At 54.5% G+C, this 22,010-nt stretch overlaps 1 protein-coding gene across 2 annotated transcripts in view; it reads right to left on the bottom strand.

The window, feature by feature from the left end:
* The window catches only part of LOC138491101 (probable cation-transporting ATPase 13A4), a 978,968-nt gene extending 961,605 nt beyond the window's left edge, over positions 1 to 17,363 (bottom strand). For both annotated transcript variants that reach the window (XM_069617419.1, XM_069617420.1), the window contains exon 1: positions 17,283 to 17,363. In XM_069617419.1, coding sequence (XP_069473520.1) covers positions 17,283 to 17,342 — 60 coding nt within the window. In that variant the 5' untranslated portion in view covers positions 17,343 to 17,363. The remainder of the gene's footprint in view (positions 1 to 17,282) is intronic.
* Positions 17,364 to 22,010: the final 4,647 nt, after the last annotated feature.

Below are 22,010 nucleotides of genomic sequence, written 5' to 3'. Positions count from 1 at the left end.
GAAATAACCATTCAGAAGAAATCGTCTTCGATGTTATTGCTGCTCCGCAGTACGAGATCATACTTGGTCTTGCATGGTTAACCCTTCACAATCCTACTGTTGACTGGGTTTCGGGATCGCTCCAATATCCTTCGACTCATTGCAACGAACATTGCTTTACCAGTCAGGAGGTGTCAAATAAACAACACATATTGGCCTCTGTGGTGGAGGATTCTGCTATCAGCGTTGTACATCGATGCGACAATATCATACCATGCGAATACGCTGATTATGCTGATGTCTTTGATAAAGGCCAGGCAGAACAATTACCTCCTCATCGACAGTACGACTGTCCTATCGAACTGATTCCGGGTGCCAAAATTCCTACAGGCCGTGTTTATTCATTAACACCTAAAGAAGATGTCGTGTTAAAGGAATACATTGACAAGGCGCTAGCCATGGGCTTTATACGACCCTCGCAATCTCCTGCTGCATCTCCTCTATTCTTTGTTCCTAAGAAAGAGGGAGACCTCAGACCCTGCATTGATTACAGGGCACTTAATGATATCACCATCAAAAACCAATACCCCTTACCGCTAATAAACGTGCTGTTGGATCAGTTAGGCACTTCCAGCTACTTCACCAAACTGGACTTGCGAGGTGCATACAATTTGGTTCGCATTCGTGAAGGCGACGAATGGAAGACCGCTTTTAAGACACGGTATGGTCTTTACGAATATTTGGTGATGCCTTTTGGTCTGTGCAATGCTCCCGCCACATTTCAATTCTTCATGAATGATATATTCAGAGACATCATGGACCGTTTTGTGGTTGTCTATCTGGACGACATTTTGATTTACTCCTCATCTCTATCGGAACACGTCAGACATGTTTCTACAGTCCTACAAAGACTTAGGGAGAACCACCTCTATGTGAAAGCCGAAAAATGTGTCTTTCATTCGCAGGAAGTGGAATTCCTTGGTTACGACATTACCAATCTAGGTGCTCGAATGAGTCGTTCCAAGGTAAAGGCCGTCTTGAATTGGCCAATTCCACATAACGTCAAATCGCTACAGTCTTTCTTGGGCTTTGCGAATTTCTATCGCAGATTCATCCATTCCTTTTCCAAAACAGTAGCTCCTTTGACGGCTTTAACAAGTTCCAAAGTACCTTTCTGTTGGAACCAACATGCCCAAGCAGCATTCGAAAAACTGAAGGAAGCATTTACCACTGCACCCGTGCTTCAACATCCGGATCCTGATCGCCAGTTTGTCGTTGAAGCGGATGCATCCAGTGTCGCTATTGGCGCAGTGCTCTCACAAGTCTGCACAGAAACCAAGGAGGAACACCCAGTGGCTTTCTTCTCTCGTAAACTCACCTCATATGAACGGAACTACACCGTTACTGAACGGGAACTACTGGCTATCAAAGATGCCTTCCGAGAATGGCGTCATCATCTTCTTGGGGCCAAACAACAGGTGTTGGTGTACTCTGACCATAGAAATCTCCAAGCATTCAAATCCATGAAATGCCTTACGGCCCGTCAGGCCAGATGGCATGTCTTTTTTGCCCAATACGATTTCCAGGTCACCTATCGTCCTGCCCGAGAACATGTTAAGTCGGACGCTTTGTCCCGTATGAGTAAAGAGGCGCAGGAAGAAAAACAAGTACAGATCCAGCTGTTGGCAGATCATGTGATTTGTGGTTGTTCGGTTCAACCATCCTTAAAGACCGAAATACAAGAGTGGGTAAAAAATAATCCACAAGTAGTCCAGGATATGAATCTAGACGTGCATAACGGTTTACCATTCACACAGGGGGTGCTTTATCTATCAACTCCTTCAATGCGGGATAAGGCCCTCAATTGGAATCATGATTCCTTGATTGCAGCCCATCCTGGACAGAAGAAAACACTGGACCTGCTCAAAAGGTGGTGCTGGTGGCCATCCATGGCAAAAGACGTTATAAACTACGTATCTTCTTGTTCTGTATGTATCCAATGTAAAAATACTCCTGGTAAACCAGTGGGCTTACTCCAATCCCTGCCTGTCCCTACCAAACCATGGGACATGATATCTATGGACTTTGTGGTGGAACTCCCCCCAAATCAAGGATATGATACCCTATGGGTCGTAGTGGATTATTTCACTAAATTGGCCCTATTTATTCCTTGTATTGGTTTACCAACTGCTACTGTTCTGGCTGATCTATTCATCCAACATATATTCCGTTTCTTTGGTCTACCATCAGTAATCATTACTGACAGGGGCTCGCAGTTTGCGTCACGCTTTTGGAGAGCCTTAACATCTGCATTACTAATTGATGATAGAATGTCCAGCGCTTATCATCCTCAAACCGACGGACAGACCGAAAGGGTCAACTGTACTATGGAACAATATCTGCGGTGTCTGTGTTTGCAATACCAATCGGATTGGCTCACGGTACTGCCGGCGGCTGAATTCGCCTATAACAACTCTTATCATAGTGCCATAGGCACTTCACCGTTCTATGCTCTCTATGGACAACACCCCCGATCAATACCTCTAGATTCCGGTCTATCCCTGGACACGCCTGCCGCAGGCCGTACGCTTCGTGATCTGAAGAGATTACAAAGAAAGGTGAAGCAGCATTTGGAGCAGGCCAAACGACGTGACAAGTTCTATGCCGATGCTCATAGGGTGTCCGCACCTGTCTATAAGGCTGGGATGAAAGTCTGGCTATCCACTAAGAACTTAAAAATTCCGGGCAAAAAGAAATTGTTGCCTAGATTCATCGGTCCGTATGTTGTGCTCCATGTTCTTAATCCTGCTGCTGTACGTCTGGCTTTGCCACAACGATGGCGGGTGCATCCTGTATTCCACGTCTCGCTCATCAAGCCTTTCTCTGACACTACTAGACTGCCGGTACGGCCTGTGGCTATTTCTGTGCGGGGGTCTGATGAATACGAGGTACAAGACATACTGGATATGAAACTCCGTTCTGGTAGACCATTTTATCTGGTGGACTGGAAGGGCTATGGACCCGAAGATAGGTCCTGGGAACCTCTTTCCAACATTCATGCTCCTGCTTTATTGAAGCGCTTCCACACAAGAAGGGGAGAGGTTGTCCCTTTGGGGGATGGCACTGTCATGCATGCTGGACGCTACGCTCGTAGAACAGCTAGACCGTTCTACTCCAAATGGAGGCTATTCGATACGTTACCGGGAAAACGACGTTTACACTTTTCACGTCGCTAACTTCACGTGACTTTTGCTTCGTCACGTGAACTACGGTATCACGTATTTAAGCAGCGTAGAAACTTCACTCGCTGCTTCTGATCGTCTCTATTGGCGTCGTGTAGCTGAACCTCTGATCTACATCCTGGTATATTCCTACAGCTACTTTTGGACCTTCGATAGCGTGTGTTCCGCCACACGCTGATTCCTGGAGCTATCCCTTCGCGTGCTATTCCACACGCGCTCTTCGTCTGCAAGTGCGGCCGGCCCAGGCTGCGTGAATCCTGCCCGCGTGTAGAATCCACACGCGCTCTTTGTCTTCATACGCGGCTGGCCAAGGCTGCGTAAAACCTGCCCGCGTGTAACATCCACACGCACTCTTCGTCTTCAAGTGCGGCCGGCCCAGGCTGCGTGAATCCTGCCCGCGTGTAAAGTCCACACGCGCTCTTTGTCTTCATACGCGGCTGGCCAAGGCTGCGTAAAACCTGCCCGCGTGTAACATCCACACGCGCTCTTCGTCTTCAAGTGCGGCCGGCCCAGGCTGCGTGAATCCTGCCCGCGTGTAAAGTCCACACGCGCTCTTTGTCTTCATACGCGGCTGGCCAAGGCTGCGTAAATCCTGCCCGTGTGTAACTTCCACACGCGCTCTTCGTCTTCAAGTGCGGCTGGCCCAGGCTGCGTGAATCCTGCCCGCGTGTAAAATCCACACGTGCTCTTCGTCTTCAAGTGCGGCTGGCCAAGGCTGCGCGAACCCTGCCCGCGTGTAAATCCACACGCGCACGTTGTCTTCACACGCGGCTGGCCCAGGCTGCGCGATTCCTGCCCACGTGTAAATCCACACGCTCACGTTGTCTTCAAACACTATTTTCTTCTAACTCCTGCATCTGTGGAATTAACAGAAGGATTGATCACTAAGTGGGAAGGAAGCCTTTCAAGGATTATTGGAAGTGACTTTGAACTGAACTTTGGACGCTATCCTGTGGTGAATACAACCCGTATCTAGCGTGAGCCTCGTTCCGTCCGGGATAAGTCTCCCTTACTAATTTTCCCTTCCCTGTCGTTTTGTTCTTCATTTCAAATCCATCAAGAGACTTCTGGATTGTTCTACCCAGAGATACAGGTCAGTGTGATCATTCCTGTCATTATCTAACTCATCATACTCAGGTTGGAGCAGTTATTCATGATACTTTAATTTGTCCTAGGCTGGATTACTATACCTTACCCACGCCCTTTCCAGTGATCCATCGCTCTGCCTGTTTTATCAGCCAGAGGGTTGTATCATTTGGAAGGTCTTTGTTGACTTCACGACTATCAAGTCGGGTGAACAGGGATCCGGAAGACCCTACCTCCTGTATCCTTTTGAATATTGTATCCTTTTCGGTTGATACTTTGGTGCATTCTGACAGATGGAGGCTGGGCGAGTAATGGAGGCTGGGTGCATGGGAGTGATGGAGGCCGGGCACATGGGAGTGATGGAGGCCAGGCGCATTGGAGTGATGGAGGCCTGGGCGAGTGATGGAGGCCGGGCGCATGGGAGTGATGGAGGCCTGGCAAGTGATGGAGGCTGGGCGCATGGGAGTGATGGAGGCCGGGCGAGTGATGGAGGCCAGGCGCATGAGAGTGATGGAGGTGGACGAGTGATGGAGGCCGGGCACATGGGAATCATGGAGGCCAGGAACATGAGAGTGATGGAGGCCGCGCGCATGGGAGTGATGTAGGCTGGGCGAGTGATGGAGGCCAGGCGCATGGGAGTGATGGAGGCCAGGCGAGTGATGGAGGCTGGGTGCATCGGAGTGATGGAGGCCTAGCAAGTGATGGAGGCCAGGCGCATATGGGAGCGATGGAGGCTGGGCGAGTGATGGAGGCCGAGTGAGTGATGGAGGCGAGGCGCATGGGAGTGATGGAGGCTGGGCGAGTAATGGAGGCCAGGTGCATGGGAGTGATGGAGGCCGGGCAAGTGATGGAGGTCGGGCGCATGGGAGTGATGCATGCCTGGCAAGTGATGTAGGCCGGGCGCATGGGAGTGATGGAGGCTGGGCGCATGGGAGTGATGGAGGCCGGTTGAGTGATGGAGGCCGGGCAAGTGATGGAGGCCAGGCGCATGGGAGTGATGGATGCCTGGCAAGTGATGTAGGCCGGTCACATGGGAGTGATGGAGGCTGGGCGTATGGGAGTGAAGGAGGCCGGTTGAGTGATGGAGGCCGGGTGCATGGGAGTGATGGAGGTGGACGAGTGATGGAGGCCAGGCGCATGGGAGTGATGGAGGCCAGGCACATGGGAGTGATGGAGGCCCGGCGCCTGGGAGTGATGGATGCCAGTTGAGTGATGGAGGCCGGGTGCATGGGAGTGATGGAGGTGCACGAGTGATGGAGGCCAGGCGCATGGGAGTGATGGAGGCCAGACACAGGGGAGTGATGGAGGCCAGGCGCATGGGAGTGATGGAGGCCGGGCAAGTGATGGAGGCCGGGCGAGTGAATGAGGCCGGGTGCATGGGAGTGATGGAGGCAGACGAGTGATGTAGGCAGGGCGCATGGGAGTGATGGAGGCCGGCAAGTGATGGAGGCCGGGCGCCTGGGAGTGATGGATGCCTGGCAAGTGATGTAAACCGGTCACATGGGAGTGATGGAGGCTGGGTGCATGGGAGTGAAGGAGGCCGGTTGAGTGATGGAGGCCGGGTGCATGGGAGTGATGGAGTTGGACGAGTGATGGAGGCCAGGCGCATGGGAGTGATGGAGGCCAGGCACATGGGAGTGATGGAGGCCGGGCGCCTGGGAGTGATGGAGGCCAGGCGCATGGGAGTGATGGAGGCCGGGCGCATGAGAGTGATGGAGGCCTGGCAAGTGATGGAGGCTGGGCGCATATGGGAGCGATGGAGGCTGGGCGCATGGGAGTGATGAAGGCTGGGTGAGTTATGGAGGCCAGGCGCTTATGGGAGTGATGAGGCCAGGTGCATGGGAGTGATGGAGGCCGGGCGAGTGATGGAGGCCGGGTGCATGGGAGTGAAGGAGGTGGATGGGTGATGGAGGCCGGGCGCATGGGATTGATGGAGGCCTGGCAAGTGATGGAGGCCGGACACTAATGGGAGGGATGGTGGCTGGGCAAGTGATGGAGGCCGGGCGCATGGGACGATGGAGGCTGGGCTAGGATGGAGGCCAGGCGCATAGGAGCGATGGAGGCAAGGCGCATGGGAGCGATGGAGGCGGGCGAGTGATGGAGGCCGGGCGTATGGGAGTGATGGAGGCCGGGCGAGTGATGGAGGACGGGCGCTTGGGAGTGATGAAGGCGGATGAGTGATGGAGGCCAGGCGCATGGGATTGATGGAGGCCTGGCAAGTGATGGAGGCCGGGCACATATGGGAGCGATGGTGGCTGGGCAAGTGATGGAGGCCGGGCACAAGGGAGCGATGGAGGCTGGGCGAGTGATGGAGGTCGGGCGCATAGGAGTGATGGAGGCCAGGCGCATAGGAGTGATGGAGGCCGAACACATGGGAGTGATGGAGGCCGTGCGAGTGATGGAGGCCGAGCACATGGGAACGATGGAGGCCAGGCACATGTGAGCGATGGAGGCGGCCGAGTGATGGAGGCCCTGTGCATGGGAGTGATGGAGGCAGGTGAGTGATGGAGGTCGGGCGCATGGGAGTGATGGAGGTGGACGAGTGATGGAGGCCGGGCGCATGGGAGTGATGGAGGCTGGGCGAGTGATGGAGCCCAGGTGCATGGGAGCAATGGAGGCCAGGCGCATGGGAGTGAAGGAGGCCTGGTGAGTGATGAGGCCGGGCGTATATGGGAGCGATGCAGGCTGGGCGAGTGATGGAGGCCGGGCGAGTGAAGGAGGCCAGGTGCATGGGAGTGATGGAGTCTGGGCGAGTAATGGAGGCTGGGTGCATGGGAGTGATGGAGGCCGGGCACATGGGAGTGATGGAGGCCAGGCACATTGGAGTGATGGAGGCCTGGGCGAGTGATGGAGGCCGGGCGCATGGGAGTGATGGAGGCCTGGCAAGTGATGGAGGCTGGGCGCATGGGAGTGATGGAGGCCGGGCGAGTGATGGAGGCCAGGCGCATGAGAGTGATGGAGGTGGACGAGTGATGGAGGCTGGGCGCATGGGAATCATGCAGGCCAGGAACATGAGAGTGATGGAGGCCATGCGCATGGGAGTGATGGAGGCTGGGTGAGTGATGGAGGCTGGGTGCAAGGGAGTGATGGAGGCCAGGCGAGTGATGGAGGCCAGGCGCATTGGAGTGATGGAGGTAGATGAGTGATGGAGGCCGGGCGCATGGGAGTGATGGAGGCCGGGCACAAGAGAGTGATGGAGGCCGGGTGCATGGGAGTGATGGAGGCCAGGCACATGGGAGTGATGGAGGCCTAGCGAGTGATGGAGGCCGGGTGCATGGGAGTGATGGAGGCTAGGCGTGTAATGGAGGCTGGGCGCATGGGAGTGATGGAAGCCGGGCACATGGGAGTGATGGAGGCTGGGCGCATGGGAGTGATGGAGGCAGGGCGAGTGATGGAGGACGGGCGCATGGGAGCGATGGAGGTGGATGAGTGATGGAGGCCAGGCGCATAGGAGTGATGGAGGCCGGGCGAGTGATGGAGGACGGGCGCATGGGAGTGATGGAGGCCAGGCGCATGGGCGTGATGGAGGCTGGGTGAGTGTTGGAGGCCGGGCGCATGGGAGTGATGGAGGCCGGGCGAGTAATGGAGGCAGGTGCATGGGAGTGATGGAGGCAGACGAGTGATGGAGATCGGGTGCATGGGAGTGATGGAGACCGGGCGAGTGATGTAGGCCAGGCGCATGGGAGTGATGGAGGCTGGGCTCGCTTCCTTGTTGAGCCTGAGCGGGTTGGAGCGGTCGCCGTAGCCCCGTGTGGCTTGCTGCTGAGGCTGCCTCCCGAGCCCCGTTGGGCTCCAGTTAAGCCTCCAGTTATATTATTTTTTGAATCGTTTTTGTTTTCTTGCTGCCAGCGCTCCGTGCGCGTCTGTGTGCTGCCCCCTGCCCCCTCCCTCCTCCTCACTTCCTGGTCCTCCTTCTCCCCTCTCCATTCCCGCCTCCCTTCCCGCCCACCCCCCCCTCCCCTTCCTCTCCCTCTGCTTTTTATCCCACTCCCTCTGGGCAGCCCCCCTGCCCGGCAGCCCCCTAGGCCAAGGGCCCCTTAGGCAAAGGGCGGCTCCTACGACTGCGGCTCCCTTGTGTGTCTGCAGGTGTCCGCAGGGGACGCCAGGCGCCAGTTCCACCTGCTCTCCGCTCTCTGGCCCCCCCCCCTCCTCACCTTGCTCACCTCATCCACATGATGCCTCGCCCCCCCCCCCTATTCCAATTGTTTGGTAAACTAGGGTGTTTTTTTTCTCCCCTCGCAGGTTTCTCAAACTTAGGTGGCCCTGACCTATAACGCATTACTGTTTGCTCTGCATTGTGGTAAACTAGGGTGTTTTTCTCCCCTCGCAGGATTCTCAAACTTAGGTGGCCCTGACCTATAACGCATTACTGTTTGCTCTGCATTGTGGTAAACTAGGGTGTTTTTCTCCCCTCGCAGGATTCTCAAACTTAGGTGGCCCTGACCTATAACGCATTACTGTTTGCTCTGCATTGTGGAAAAACTAGGGTGTTTTTCTCCCCTCGCAGGATTCTCAAACTTAGGTGGCCCTGACCTATAACGCATTACTGTTTGCTCTGCATTGTGGTAAACTAGGGTGTTTTTCTCCCCTCGCAGGATTCTCAAACTTAGGTGGCCCTGACCTATAACGCATTACTGTTTGCTCTGCATTGTGGTAAACTAGGGTGTTTTTCTCCCCTCGCAGGATTCTCAAACTTAGGTGGCCCTGACCTACTACGCATTACTGTTTGCTCTGCATTGTGGTAAACTAGGGTGTTTTTCTCCCCTCGCAGGATTCTCAAACTTAGGTGGCCCTGACCTATAACGCATTACTGTTTGCTCTGCATTGTCGTAAACTAGGGTGTTTTTCTCCCCTCGCAGGATTCTCAAACTTAGGTGGCCCTGACCTACTACGCATTACTGTTTGCTCTGCATTGTGGTAAACTAGTGCCCTCCACTCATTTCCTGTCTGCATACTCGTGTCGTCCGCCTCCCAACCTACTCCATGGTGCTCTCTATCTCGCCTATCTACTCGAACTGCTTCTCCATTGACTATCCTGCTCTCCTCACTAAATCCGGTAGGAAAAAGTTTAAAAAGGACATCCTGGTCTCCAACCCAGGCCTCCCTATCGCTGACACCTACACGAGCGCCTGCTCCAAGGAAACTCTCACTGACATTCTCTTTTTCGTGCCTTCACCTGACCTTTGGACCCTTCACATGGTCGCTGTGCTCTCTCCTTTCTCCACCTCTCCCATAAATGGTGGCACCCGTTGGGATGTCCTCTTGGCCCCTTTCCACTCCTCTAAAGCCATCATTAATGTCTATGCTAACGGGACCGTCTTGGTCCAAGGCCCTCAGGCCAACCTTCACCTCTTTGATAGACGCTTCCCATGCCTCATCAACTTCCTCTCCGCTCCCGCTGTCCCCCCTCCTCTATCCTTGGCTACCTTGCCTCTACCCTCCCTCCCTGCCCCCTCTCGTGCTCCTTCTTCACCTCCTTCTTCAATACCTCCGCAGGGCGTACCTCTGATCTGTACCCCTCCCCGGAAGTTCTTCAAGGATGGCAGCCTTCTCCACATTGCCACTCTAAACACTCGCTCTGCCATCAAGCACTCCTCCGATATCTGTCACCTTCTTGAGGAACTGGACCTCGACGTCCTTTGTCTCACTGAGACATGGTTCACAGCCAGCTCTGCCACCAGCTTTGACACACTCCTACCTGACGGCTACAAGATCCTCTCCGTGCCCAGGCCCAACCGTGCAGGGGGTGGTGTTGCCCTTATCTTCCCTGAGTGGATTCCTGCCACTGTCACTCCTACGCAGACCTACTCCTCTTTTGAATGTCTTGTCTGCCGACTTTCTCTCTCTCCTAGCCATTCCCTTACCGTGGCTACTATCTATCGGCCACCTGGTCAAATTTCCTCCTTCCTCTCTGAGTGGGCTGACCTCTCCTCCTCACTCCTTTCCTCAACCACCCAACTCCTCTTTCTCGGTGACTTCAACATCCACCTCGATGCCTCCTGTCCCCCCACTGGTCTCTTCCGCGAACTCTGCAACTCTCTCTCACTCTCTATTCTCCCGTCTGGGCCTACTCACTCTGCAGGGCACACTCTTGATGCTCTGATCTCTTCTGACCTTCCCCTCTCCCTCCCTCTCTCCACTCCTCTCTCTTGGAGCGATCACTTTCTCCTATCCTCCCACCTCTCCCTCCCTACCCCACAGGCAAAGCCACCCTCTTCACTGCCACCCACCTTCTCGGTCATCCGACCCATGAAGCGCGTGTCAGCTGAGGCTTTCGCTGCTACCTTCTCAGTCCCTTCTCCCCCCTCGGCTGACTCCCACCCTGACGCAGCCCTCTCCATGCTCTATTCCTCTATATCTGATACTCTCGATATCCTTGCCCCCGTCATGAGAATCCGCCCCTCCGCCCTCCTTCTCTGCTTTTCCACCTTTTTCTGCTGATGAGGTTTCCAGACAAGTCCGATCTATGAAAACCTCGTCTAAACAGGTTCACCCCTGTTCCTCCAAAACCATCAAGGACCACATCGACTCCCTGGCTCCTGCCCTAGCTGACTTTTGCAACCACTCATTCGCCTCTGGAGTCTTCCCATCCCCCCTCAAGCACTCCCTTGTGCACCCCCTCCTCAAGAAACCCTCTTCCGACCCCTCCTGCCCGGCCAACTATCGCCCAATCTCCATTACTCCCTTCCTGGGCAAGCTCCTGGAGAAACTGGCCATCTCCCAGCTTAACCTCCATGCTGAATATGTTGGTAATCTTCATGACCATCAATCCGGCTTCAGAGCGGCCAGAAGCACGGAAACTGCTCTCCTGAACATCCGTGAGGACCTGCTCCTGAACCTCGATTCCAACACTCCCTGTGTTCTCATTCTGCTCGATCTCTCCTCTGCCTTTGACACTGTCAACCATGCCATCCTGCTCAACCGTCTCCGTGATAACCTGGGTATCACTGGTCAGGCTCTGGCATGGCTGACCTCTTTCCTTTCCGGTCGACCCTCCCAGGTCCAAATGGGCTCCTTCCTCTCTGACATCTTTTTCTCCACCTGTGGTGTCCCCCAGGGATCCAACCTCTCTCCCTGGCTTTTCAATCAGTATCTGGCACTCCTTGCCCACCGCATCCCCGCTCTCTGCCCCCACTTTCAGTGCTATGCGGACGATACCCAGCTCATTTTCAGGCTACCCTCGGCCTCCTCCTCTCCTTCCCTCATCTCCGACTGTCTGTCTGCTATCCAGGAATGGTGTGCCGCCAATGACCTCTGCCTTAACGCCAGTAAGACTGAGATTCTACTCATCGGCACACCCACTCCCTCCTTTCCTGCAGCTCTCTGGCCGGCCTCCCTTGGCCCTCTTCCTGCCCCTACCTGCAAAGCTAAAAACCTCGGGGTCATCTTCGACTCCACACTCTCCTTCTCTCCTCATATTTCTGACGTCTCTAAGAAGTCACACTACCAGCTGCACCTCCTCAGAGGTATTCTTCCCTTCCTCTCCTTCCCCCAGAAGCTCACTGTCTCCCGAGCCCTGGTTCTCTCAAGGCTGGACTACTGTAACAGCCTCTATCTTAATCTGCCTGCCTCCACTCTCCGCCCTCTGCAACTTATCCAGAACAGAACTGCGAGACTTGTCCTTGGCCTCAAGCCCAGGGACCGTATCTCTCCAGGACTGAAATCTCTTCACTGGCTCCCAGTGGCTGCGAGGATTAAGTTCAAAACCCTCTGCATTGTCCACAAGGCCTTCTGGGGCCTGGGGCCACAATACCTTCAACTCTCTCTTCCTAAATATCTGCCTTCACGAGCCCTTCGCTCATCCGTCTCCAACTCCCTCATGGTCAGCCGCTTCTCGAAGCAACGAGCTGGGGGTAGATCTCTCTCCGCAGCAGGGGCCTCCCTCTGGAACAGCCTTCCTGCCTCCCTGAAACTTGAGGAGAACCATCTCTGGTTCCGGAAGCACCTCAAAACCTTCCTCTTCGCTTCTGCCTTCTCTCTCCCTCTCCCCTGCTAAACCTGCTAAACTCCCCACTGAAGTTTGCACTAAACCTGCATCTGGGCCACTCTGTGACCTCGGTCCAAGGCCCAGCCACTCTCCACTTGCACTGCCTCCCTGGCTCCCCCTGTACTGTGGGACTGTCACTGCATCCCTACAGCCCCCTTCCCAGCACTTGCTCTGCACTTACCTCGCACTTGCCACCAGCTGGCCCTTTTATTATTATTTATTATTTTATTACGCTACTTACCTTGTACTGCACTTTCCCCCCCACCTCCTCCCCCTGCACTTTCTCCTTTTCCCCTTACCTCTGCACTTGCGCGATCTGAATGACACCTGGCCTAGTAGGATCGTTTGTCTGTCTTCCCCTTGTTTCCCCCCCTCCCTGCCTCGTCGCGCCTTGAAACACTTGTGTATAGGCGCGTTACAAATACCATATCATATCATATGGAGGCCGGGCGCATGGGAGTGATGGAGGTGGACGAGTGATGGAGGCCAGGCGCATGGGAGTGATTGAGGCCAGGCACATGGGAGTGATGGAGGCAGGGTGCATGGGAGTGATGGAGGCCGGATGAGTGATGGAGGCCGGGTGCATGGGAGTGATGGAGGCAGACGAGTGATGGAGGCCAGGCGCAAGGGAGTGATGGAGGCCAGGCGCATGGGAGTGATGGAGGCCAGGCGCATGGGAGTGATGGAGGCCAGGCGAGTGATGGAGGCTGGACGCATGGGAGTGATGGAGTTGGACAAGTGATGGAGGTCGGGCGCATGGGAGTGATGGAGGCCAGGCAGATGAGAGTGATGGAGGCTGGGAGAGTTATGGAGGCCAGGTGCATGGGAGTGATGGAGGATGGGCGAGTAATGGAGGCCGGGTGCATGGGAATGATGGAGGCCGGGCGCATGGGAGTGATGGAGGCCAGGCGCATGAGAGTGATGGAGGCCAGGCAAGTGATGGAGGCCAGGCGCATGGGAGTGATTGATGCCTGGCAAGTGATGTAGGCCGGGCACATGGGAGTGATGGAGGCTGGGCGAGTGATGGAGGCCGGGTGCATGGGAGTTATGGAGGTGGACGAGTGATGGAGGCCAGGTGCATGGGAGTGATGGAGGCCAGGCACATGGGAGTGATGGAGGCCAGGCGCATGGGAGTGATGGAGGCCGGGCAAGTGATGGAGGCAGGGTGCATGGGAGTGATGGAGGCAGACGAGTGATGGAGATCGGGCGCATGGGAGTGATGGAGACCGGGCGAGTGATGTAGGCCAGGCCCATGGGAGTGATGGACGCTGGGCAAGTGATGGAGGCCGGGCGCATGGGAGTGATGGAGGTGGACGAGTGATGGAGGCCAGGCTCATGGGAGTGATTGAGGCCAGGCACATGGGAGTGATGGAGGCAGGGTGCATGGGAGTGATGGAGGCCGGATGAGTGATGGAGGCCAGGTGCATGGGAGTGATGGAGGCAGACGAGTGATGGAGGCCGGGCGCAAGGGAGTGATGGAGGCCAGGCGCATGGGAGTGATGGAGGCCAGGCACATGGGAGTGATGGAGGCAGGGTGCATGGGAGTGATGGAGGCCGGATGAGTGATGGAGGCCGGGTGCATGGGAGTGATGGAGGCAGACGAGTGATGGAGCCCGGGCGCAAGGGAGTGATGGAGGCCAGGCGCATGGGAGTGATGGAGGCCAGGCACATGGGAATGATGGAGGCCGGGCGAGTGATGGAGGCTGGACGCATGGGAGTGATGGAGGTGGACAAGTGATGGAGGTCGGGCGCATGGGAGTGATGGAGGCCAGACAGATGAGAGTGATGGAGGCTGGGCGAGTTTTGGAGGCCGGGTGCATGGGAGTGATGGAGGCCGGGTGCTTGGGAGTGATGGAGGCCAGGCGCATGGGAGTGATGGAGGCTGGGTGAGTGATGGAGGCTGGGCGAGTAATGGAGGCCGGGTGCATGGGAGTGATGTAGGCCGGGCGCATGGGAGTGATGGAGGCCAGGCGCATGAGAGTGATGGAGGCCAGGCAAGTGATGGAGGCCGGGCGCATGGGAGTGATGGATGCCTGGCAAGTGATGTAGGCCGGGCGCATGGGAGTGATGGAGGCTGGGCGAGTGATGGAGGCCGGGTGCATGGTAGTTATGGAGGTGGACGAGTGATGGAGGCCAGGTGCATGGGAGGGATGGAGGCCAGGCACATGGGAGTTATGGAGGCCAGGCGCATGGGAGTGATGGAGGCCGGGCAAGTGATGGAGGCAGGGTGCCTGGGAGTGATGGAGGCCGGGCGAGTGATGGAGGTTCGGGAGCATGGGAGTGATGGAGGCCTGGCAAATGATGGAGGCCGGGCGCATATGGGAGCGATGGAGGCTGTGCGCATTGCAGTGATGGAGGCCAGGCGAGTGATGGAGGCCGGGTGCATGGGAGTGATGGAGGCAGACAAGTGATGGAGGCCGGGCGCATGGAAGTGACGGAGGCGGGTGAGTGATGGACCCGGGCACATGGGAGTGATGGAGGCTAGGCGAATGGGAGTGATGGAGGCCTGGCAAGTGATGGAGGCTGGGTGCATGGGAGTGATGGAGGCTGGGCGAGTTATGGAGGCCAGGCGCTTATGGGAGTGATGGAGGACAGGTGCATGGGAGTGATGGAGGCTAGGCGAATGGGAGTGATGGAGGCCTGGCAAGTGATGGAGGCTGGGTGCATGGGAGTGATGGAGGCTGGGCGAGTTATGGAGGCCAGGCGCTTATGGGAGTGATGGAGGACAGGTGCATGGGAGTGATGGAGGCCGGGCGAGTGATGGAGGCCGGGTGCATGGGAGTGATGGAGGCCTGGCAAGTGATGGAGACCAGGCGCATATGGGAGCGATGGAGGCTAGGCGCATTGGAGTGATGGAGGCCGGGTGAGTGATGGAGGCGCATGGGAGTGATCAGGCAGACGAGTGATGGAGGTCGGGCATATGGGAGTGATGGAGGCCAGGCACATGGGAGTGATGGAGGTCGGGTGAGTGTTGGAGGCCGGGCGCATGGGAGTGATGGAGGCCGGGCGAGTAATGGAGGCCGGGTGCATGGGAGTGATGGAGGCGGACGAGTGATGGAGGCCGGGTGCATGGGAATGATGGAGGCCGGGCGCATGGGAGTGATGGAGGCTGGGTGCATGGGAGTGATGGAGGCCAGGCGCATGGGAGTGATGGAGGCCGGGTGAGTGTTGGAGGCCGGGCGCATGGGAGTGATGGAGGCTGGGCCAGTAATGGAGGCGGGTGCATGGGAGTGATGTAGGCGGACGTTTGATGGAGGCCAGGCGCATGGGAGTGATGGAAGCAGGGTGAGTGATGGAGGACAGGCGCATGGGAGTGATGGAGGCTGGGCGAGTGATGGTGGCCAGGCGCATGGGAGTGATGGAGGCCTGGCAAGTGATGGAGGCCAGGCGCATATGGAAGTGATGGAGGCTGAGCGCATGAGAGTGATGGAGGCCAGGCGAGTGATGGAGGCCGGGCGTATATGGGAGTGATGGAGGCCGGGTGCATGGGAGTGATGGAGGCCGGGTGCATGGGAGTGATGGAGGCCGGGCGCACGGAGCGCGGCGCGGTGTGGGGGCTGCAGCTGGTGCCAGGAAGCCCCCAGCTGTTGGATGTCTGCATGCCTTCTTTATTTGAGGTTATCCTTTAGTGTGTATTTTAGATAAGTCTGTGGCTGAGACAATGGCGGGGCCATCCTCCCTGGCTGGGAGTGGCAGTTACACGATGAGGGGTGAGGGAGGTCGTCAGGCCCCTCCCACCCTCAGGAGTCGGTAAGAAAAGGGGTCAGGAGACGGAAGATGAGGGTGAAGATAGACAGCAGGACTCTCCAGGAGGGAGATTCAAAGGGGGCATCTTCAAAGTTCTCCAGAGTCAGAAGAGGTGCAATCCTTGCACGGCGATGCCAGCCAGAGCTCCACCCCCCCCCCCTCGCAATCCGCACCCCCGCCCGCCTCCCACACCCCAGGCAAAACGGGGATAGCGGCCCTCGGGCCACCGCAGGATACCAGCAAACATGCACTTTAGGCCGGGGGAAGCGGGGGGTTCAAATCTTTCAAGACAATGCGTAATTATCATTCGGGGGCCAGGCCAGCACTGCCCCGTCCTTAAATATCACCAGTCAAGCTACAAACAGCAGGAACTAGCTGCCAAACTCTGGAACACCCTCCCCACCCAACTCAGAGCCTTCAAACACAAAACTCAAAAATGGCTCTCTGGCCTGGACACAGAGGCACCCCGCTCATTACGCGTGCTTGCCTATGCTCTGTATCCTTGAGTACCTGCGCGTTTACTGTAACAAGTATTCCATCTGTATTATGTGAGAAATACTTCCTTCAGTAACTTTAACCTTGTAAGAAATGTGCCCAGATGCCTCCGGGCCATATAAATAAATAAACTAAACTAAACTAAACCGCGTGGCGGAATATGTTATTTGTAGAGCGCCTCCTGCCATTCGTTATGGCGTCGAAGCGCTATCTGTAATGTCTGCACTGGAGAGGGGAGTAGGCAATAACATTATGGCGTTGTATTACTCAGGAGTTCCACAGATGCTATATGTTAGGCCCGCAGAGACGAATGCCCCCTATTCAATATATAACACATTCCTGGGATGAAAGGGGGTGCAATGTGACATCTGCAACAACGAGAAACACATAAAAAGGGGTCACTTGTTCATGTGTGCCAGGAGCGGTCACCCCAGAGACTGGCGACTCTGCCCCCCCCCCAGTCCCGTGACCCCAACAGGAGACAATAAGTGTGAGGGCACTCGTGGGGCAGCCCGTGCCCGGCTCGGGAACACGGACTCCTCGAGCTTTCGGAGCAAGGACATTCTGCGAGTTATTGTTACACAGTGCGCTGCGCGGGCATCGGCTCGGGCCTTCCAGGACAGCTGCCAGGGGGAATGAACTTGGAAGAGGGCACACAAATGACACGCATGTTAAACTTTTCCCTATTACACACGAATGGACCGGAAAGCAGTGCAGGAAAATGAAAAGCAAACGGGGAGTCCTACCATAGCCCCCTCCTCGCCTTCATTGAGGAGCGCATGTTGCGCGTCGCGGCTGCTCTCCATCAGGACCTGCTCTGCTGGCTGGACACCGCAGTCCTCTGGGCGGCTCTGGCGTGCACTGGGGTGTGGGATAGGGGGGCGGGGGCTGCTAATTCAATCAGTGACCGAGTGGCCAGAACTTCATTGTGCGTGCTCACCGGTGCCTAACAGGAGGCGGGGGGAACAGGTTTGGGGGCTGGCCCGGTGAGCGAAGGCACGGCTCTGGAGTAATCTTGTGCAGTGCTGGTGTGACTCCTACGGCTTCCTGGGAGCTCCTAGCCTCCCCTGCCCTGCCCTCCACACACAAGGGAGCTTTGATGAGCACATCGGGAGGGCTGGCTGCTGCCCCGAGCCTTTCCGCCACAATGGACCCACATAACGCGGTGTTTGCATTGACCACGAAGCCACAAATACCGCCTGCTTTCTGCACACTTACACACAGGCGGGATTATGCAATTCGCAGAAGACCCGCAGCACCTGTTGTTGGAAAAGCACCTCACCTTCTGGAAGTCTACAGTGCCCAGAGAACAGCCTGGCACGGTGTAGCAATGGCCTCGTGCACGGTCGCCACAGGTGCGCACAGAACACGTACCCGCGATGAGGTCGTGCGCAACACTTCCAAGCACAGCCCGGTGCGCCTGCCCCAGAGCCGGGATTACGCCCCGAGTCAGACCTCACTGGGGGTGCACTCACGGGTGGCTATCATAGCACAGAGGCGCGTCGCCCAATATCTCTCAATCGACCAAACAATCGTTCGTTCGTTCGTTCGTTCGTTCATTCATCCAACCAGTCTTCAGCAGATTAATCATTCAGCGAACAGATCATTCACCCACTCATTCACCTGATCAATTGGTGATTCAACCAGCCTTTCAAGCAATCGATCCTTCTTTCATCCAGTTACCAAACCAACGAATCAATAGTTCAATGAATGAAGCAACACAGCAACCACATCTTCAACTAAACAGTCAATCAGCCATACAGTCCATCAATCAATAACTCAAGCAACCATTCATTTATCCATTCATCCAGTCTTTCAACAAATTAACCCTTCAATCATCCAGGCACCAAATAAATCAACCATCCATTCAACAAAAACCTTGAATCGACCATTCATTCATGCATTCATTCATTGAATCAGTCTTTCAACCAATCAGTCCTTCAATAATCCAGCCAACACACCAATCAATCAATAACTCGACAAACTAAGCAAACCAATCATTCAACTAATCAGTGAATTAACCAATTATTCAATCAACCATCCATTCAACAACACAATATATCGACCGTGCATTCATTCATTCAGTCATTCTCCCAAATAATTATCCTTCAAGTGGAGCAGAGAGCCGGAGGAGGGGGGGTCACTACCGTATGTTGCAGATTGACCAGAGCGAAGAGAGCAGTGTGTGGAATGCAACACACACTGAGGAACTCCGGACCCCTGCAGTTGCACTGTGTTGCCAGGGATTATAATTTCCGGCTACACACTGTGCTTTTAAAATGCCTGCTTGCCTGCACAGGGAGTGGAGCACCAGTGGGGAGAGTGGCACTACAGTCTGTTGCAGATTAACCCTGGGTGATGGGCAGACCTGACCAGGCAGGTGTGGCGCCATGCTGCAGGACGTGCAATGAAAGGACACTGACACTGCAGCTCGGTGGTCAGAGCGGGAACAGGCCCTTGGTGGGCTTTCTCCTGCACCTTTATTCATTTGCCCACGTGACAGGAGTCCCGTGGACACCACATCCCTTCCCAACCTTGGATGAATAGAACAGTTGTTGCTCCTGTCCTTCTTGTGGTTCGTTCACTAGACCGTTTCTCCACACCCAGTCCTGGACCTTCAGCTTGGCATGTGGGTGTAGATGCCATTCAAGGTGTATCCTTGTAGCCTTGTCGAGGGTGCTAGAAGTTTCCAGAGTGAATAACCTTCTCCTCGCTCTCTCTGTGGGGTGTGTGAACTGACCAGACTCTCGTCCACTTCACATGGTGCTGGGCGGCTTTGAATTTGATCTTCATGTTCTTTTCTTGGTGGCGTGCTGTCCTCCTGTGTGGGGCAGGTCTCCCTGGGGCGTGTGTTCTCTTTTGACTCTTCCCATAGGGTGGGAGCGGTCCCTTGGAAGTGAGACACATTTCAGGTCACGGTCTCACGCCCTCGTGTGGTGGTGGCAAGCCCATGTTTTCTTTGGGTTATGGTCCAGGGGACTGATTTGTAGGGGAGGGTCATCTTCCGTTTCTGTGCTCTGTTCTTCACAAGAGCTGTGTCCCCTACTTGGAGGGTGCTTGGTACGGCCTTCCTGACTCTGTCTTGTCTTCTGCACTCTACTTGTTCCAAGTCTACAGGTGGGGGTTTCCACAAGTGGTGCAGTGGTAGGCTCCCTTGGATAGGTACCCCGAACATCATGGCTGCAGGGCTTGTCGGAATCGAAACAATATTATTCCTCCTATCGCAGCAATTGTATGTGTATTGGCCTACGCCAAGTTGTCTAAAATATCATGCGAATAAAACTCTGCGGCAAGGTCTTGACCTTAGAGAAAGTAATGTAAGTCGCCATCTTGGATTTAGCCGCCATTTTAGGTTCTCTTGTAAATGTGGAAGTCACCCTGAACATCAAAATGGAGGCCGAATGACATTCTGAGTAAGATTCTGGCCGTTGTGACCTCCACACACACGAATAATTAATATACCTGCAGGCCACTTGTCGAGGTCGCGAACTGAGACCTTGTCCTATTGCTGACCTATGTGTAAATGCACAACTATATCAGCGAAACTGATCAAAATGCATAAATTATAAGATTGACCTGGCAAGGAACCCCAGGCCCGATCCCAAGAATGGTTAACCCGCGAGAGGGTTGGCCAAGGGCTGGACAAATCATATAAAAGACCCAAGTATTCCAATGTACGGTCTCTCTTACTAATGCATCGAACCTTTGTTGAAGTTCGTTACGTTACTCTGAGAGCCGAATAGCTATCCATTTGTCAATTGACTTGGTAACTGTTGTAGCTTTTAAATAAAGCACTTGTATGTTCTTTGTAACCTGTGTTGGTGTGTTTCTTTTGGGCTTCCCGGCCTCATATTATTTTTATGTTTTCACAGTTGGCGCTCGAATAGGGACCCTCAAGATTGATGCCGGATCATTGAAGGTTGACGGAGACTATCGAACCGGGATCGGACGGTGTGATACTGCGGGCCCGACCGAACGAGACGCAATACCTCGGCAGCGCTGCACAATCCGATCCTTGGACGATAGTCGTGTGGTCTGACACGGCATCTTGACGAGGGTCCATTTTTGAGGCGGGCAGATTTGTCGAAACCACCAAACACACGGTAAAATTAGTTAGGTAAGTTCTTTGGTAAACCGTACGGTCCTCCTTAGGTTTGGTCAGGTGCAGTCGTGACCCGGTTCTTAATTTAACCCTGACAATTTGAATTTGGCGTATTGTATCAGCAGACACAATTATTGACCAGGTAACACCAATTTTTTGTGAAATGCCTGGGAAATTGTCTAGCTGCTTTAGGGCTCTGTTCCGCAGCGATCGACAATCTTTGGAATTTAGCCGCCCGGCACCACAGAAGGGGTCGCCGACATGTACTATGTACTGTAAGTATGGCATTGGAAGTATAGTATTTAATGATATTGGGCACAGACAGACCAGACATGCCTCCGAATTTCAGTGGCCAATCAATGGTAGTTTTGAGATCCCCCGTATTGAATACCTAGAATCGGTCTTGCTAAAAAAAGAAGGCCAGACCTGCAGCCTTTGATGTTTTGCAGAATTGGAAAAAAGAAGCATTGCAGCAGCTTAAAAATAGGGATAAACATGCACGCCGTCATAAAACAAATGCCGAAAAGGTGTTGTTATATGATAAGGAAAAACATTCAGAGTCAGTTAAAAATATGGATAGGGCTTTTATCCCTCTAAAGATTTCCATGTTTCTGAAGAATCTTTTGAAAAATTGTTAAACAAACGCAGGCCTGGTGCTTCTGCGCCACCCCCGTATGATCCTCTCCTGGGTGCTCTGCCCATTCCTGCTGTTGTCCCTGCTGTTATTCCTGTTCCCCCTGTACAACCTATTGTTCCTATTCCTCTAGCTGTTGTTCCTCCACCTATCGCACCACCCCTTCCTCCCGCGCCGATAGTTGCACCCTTATTGAATTTGCCCACACCTCTGCTCCCGAGTGGTTCCGTATTGACTGAAGTTGATCAAGGTGCAGGGTCAAAGATTGTCACTCGTAATACTGTTTCTGCAGACAAGAAACGGCAATTGTTTGCATGGGCTAAGCACTGTATGGAGAAAGGTGATCAAGTTAATGTTTTTTCCACATTATCTAATTTGAAAAGTTTTCCGAGAAAAATGTTTTTATCGAAGGTTTGGGGACTCATTTATGTGTGATGTGGGGTAGATTACAAAATTCGGATCTCCCACAAGGGGTGAGGGATCTAAATGCTTTAGCACTTTCGAGGGATACAGAGAAGAAAGTACATGGTCATGTTGAAAGATTGTTTGAGTATAGGAGGGACTTCGAAAAGTCACGAGATGAGGATGATGAAGACGACAGTATGTATGTACAGAAACGGTTCCTTCCGTGTCGTAGATCGGCACCTGAGGAAGTACGAATTTGTACCAAAGATGCGATTCGATGGATCTTGGATTCATCGATTCCGCCAGATGAAGTATATGACACGTATAGTCAGT

This window comes from Ambystoma mexicanum, chromosome 10 (genome assembly GCF_040938575.1).
Source record: "Ambystoma mexicanum isolate Mex_15411 chromosome 10, UKY_AmexF1_1, whole genome shotgun sequence".
In the NCBI taxonomy this organism is placed as follows: domain Eukaryota; kingdom Metazoa; phylum Chordata; class Amphibia; order Caudata; family Ambystomatidae; genus Ambystoma; species Ambystoma mexicanum.
The sequence above is the reverse complement of the archived record's forward strand: the minus strand, read 5'-3'. Positions and strand labels throughout refer to the sequence as shown.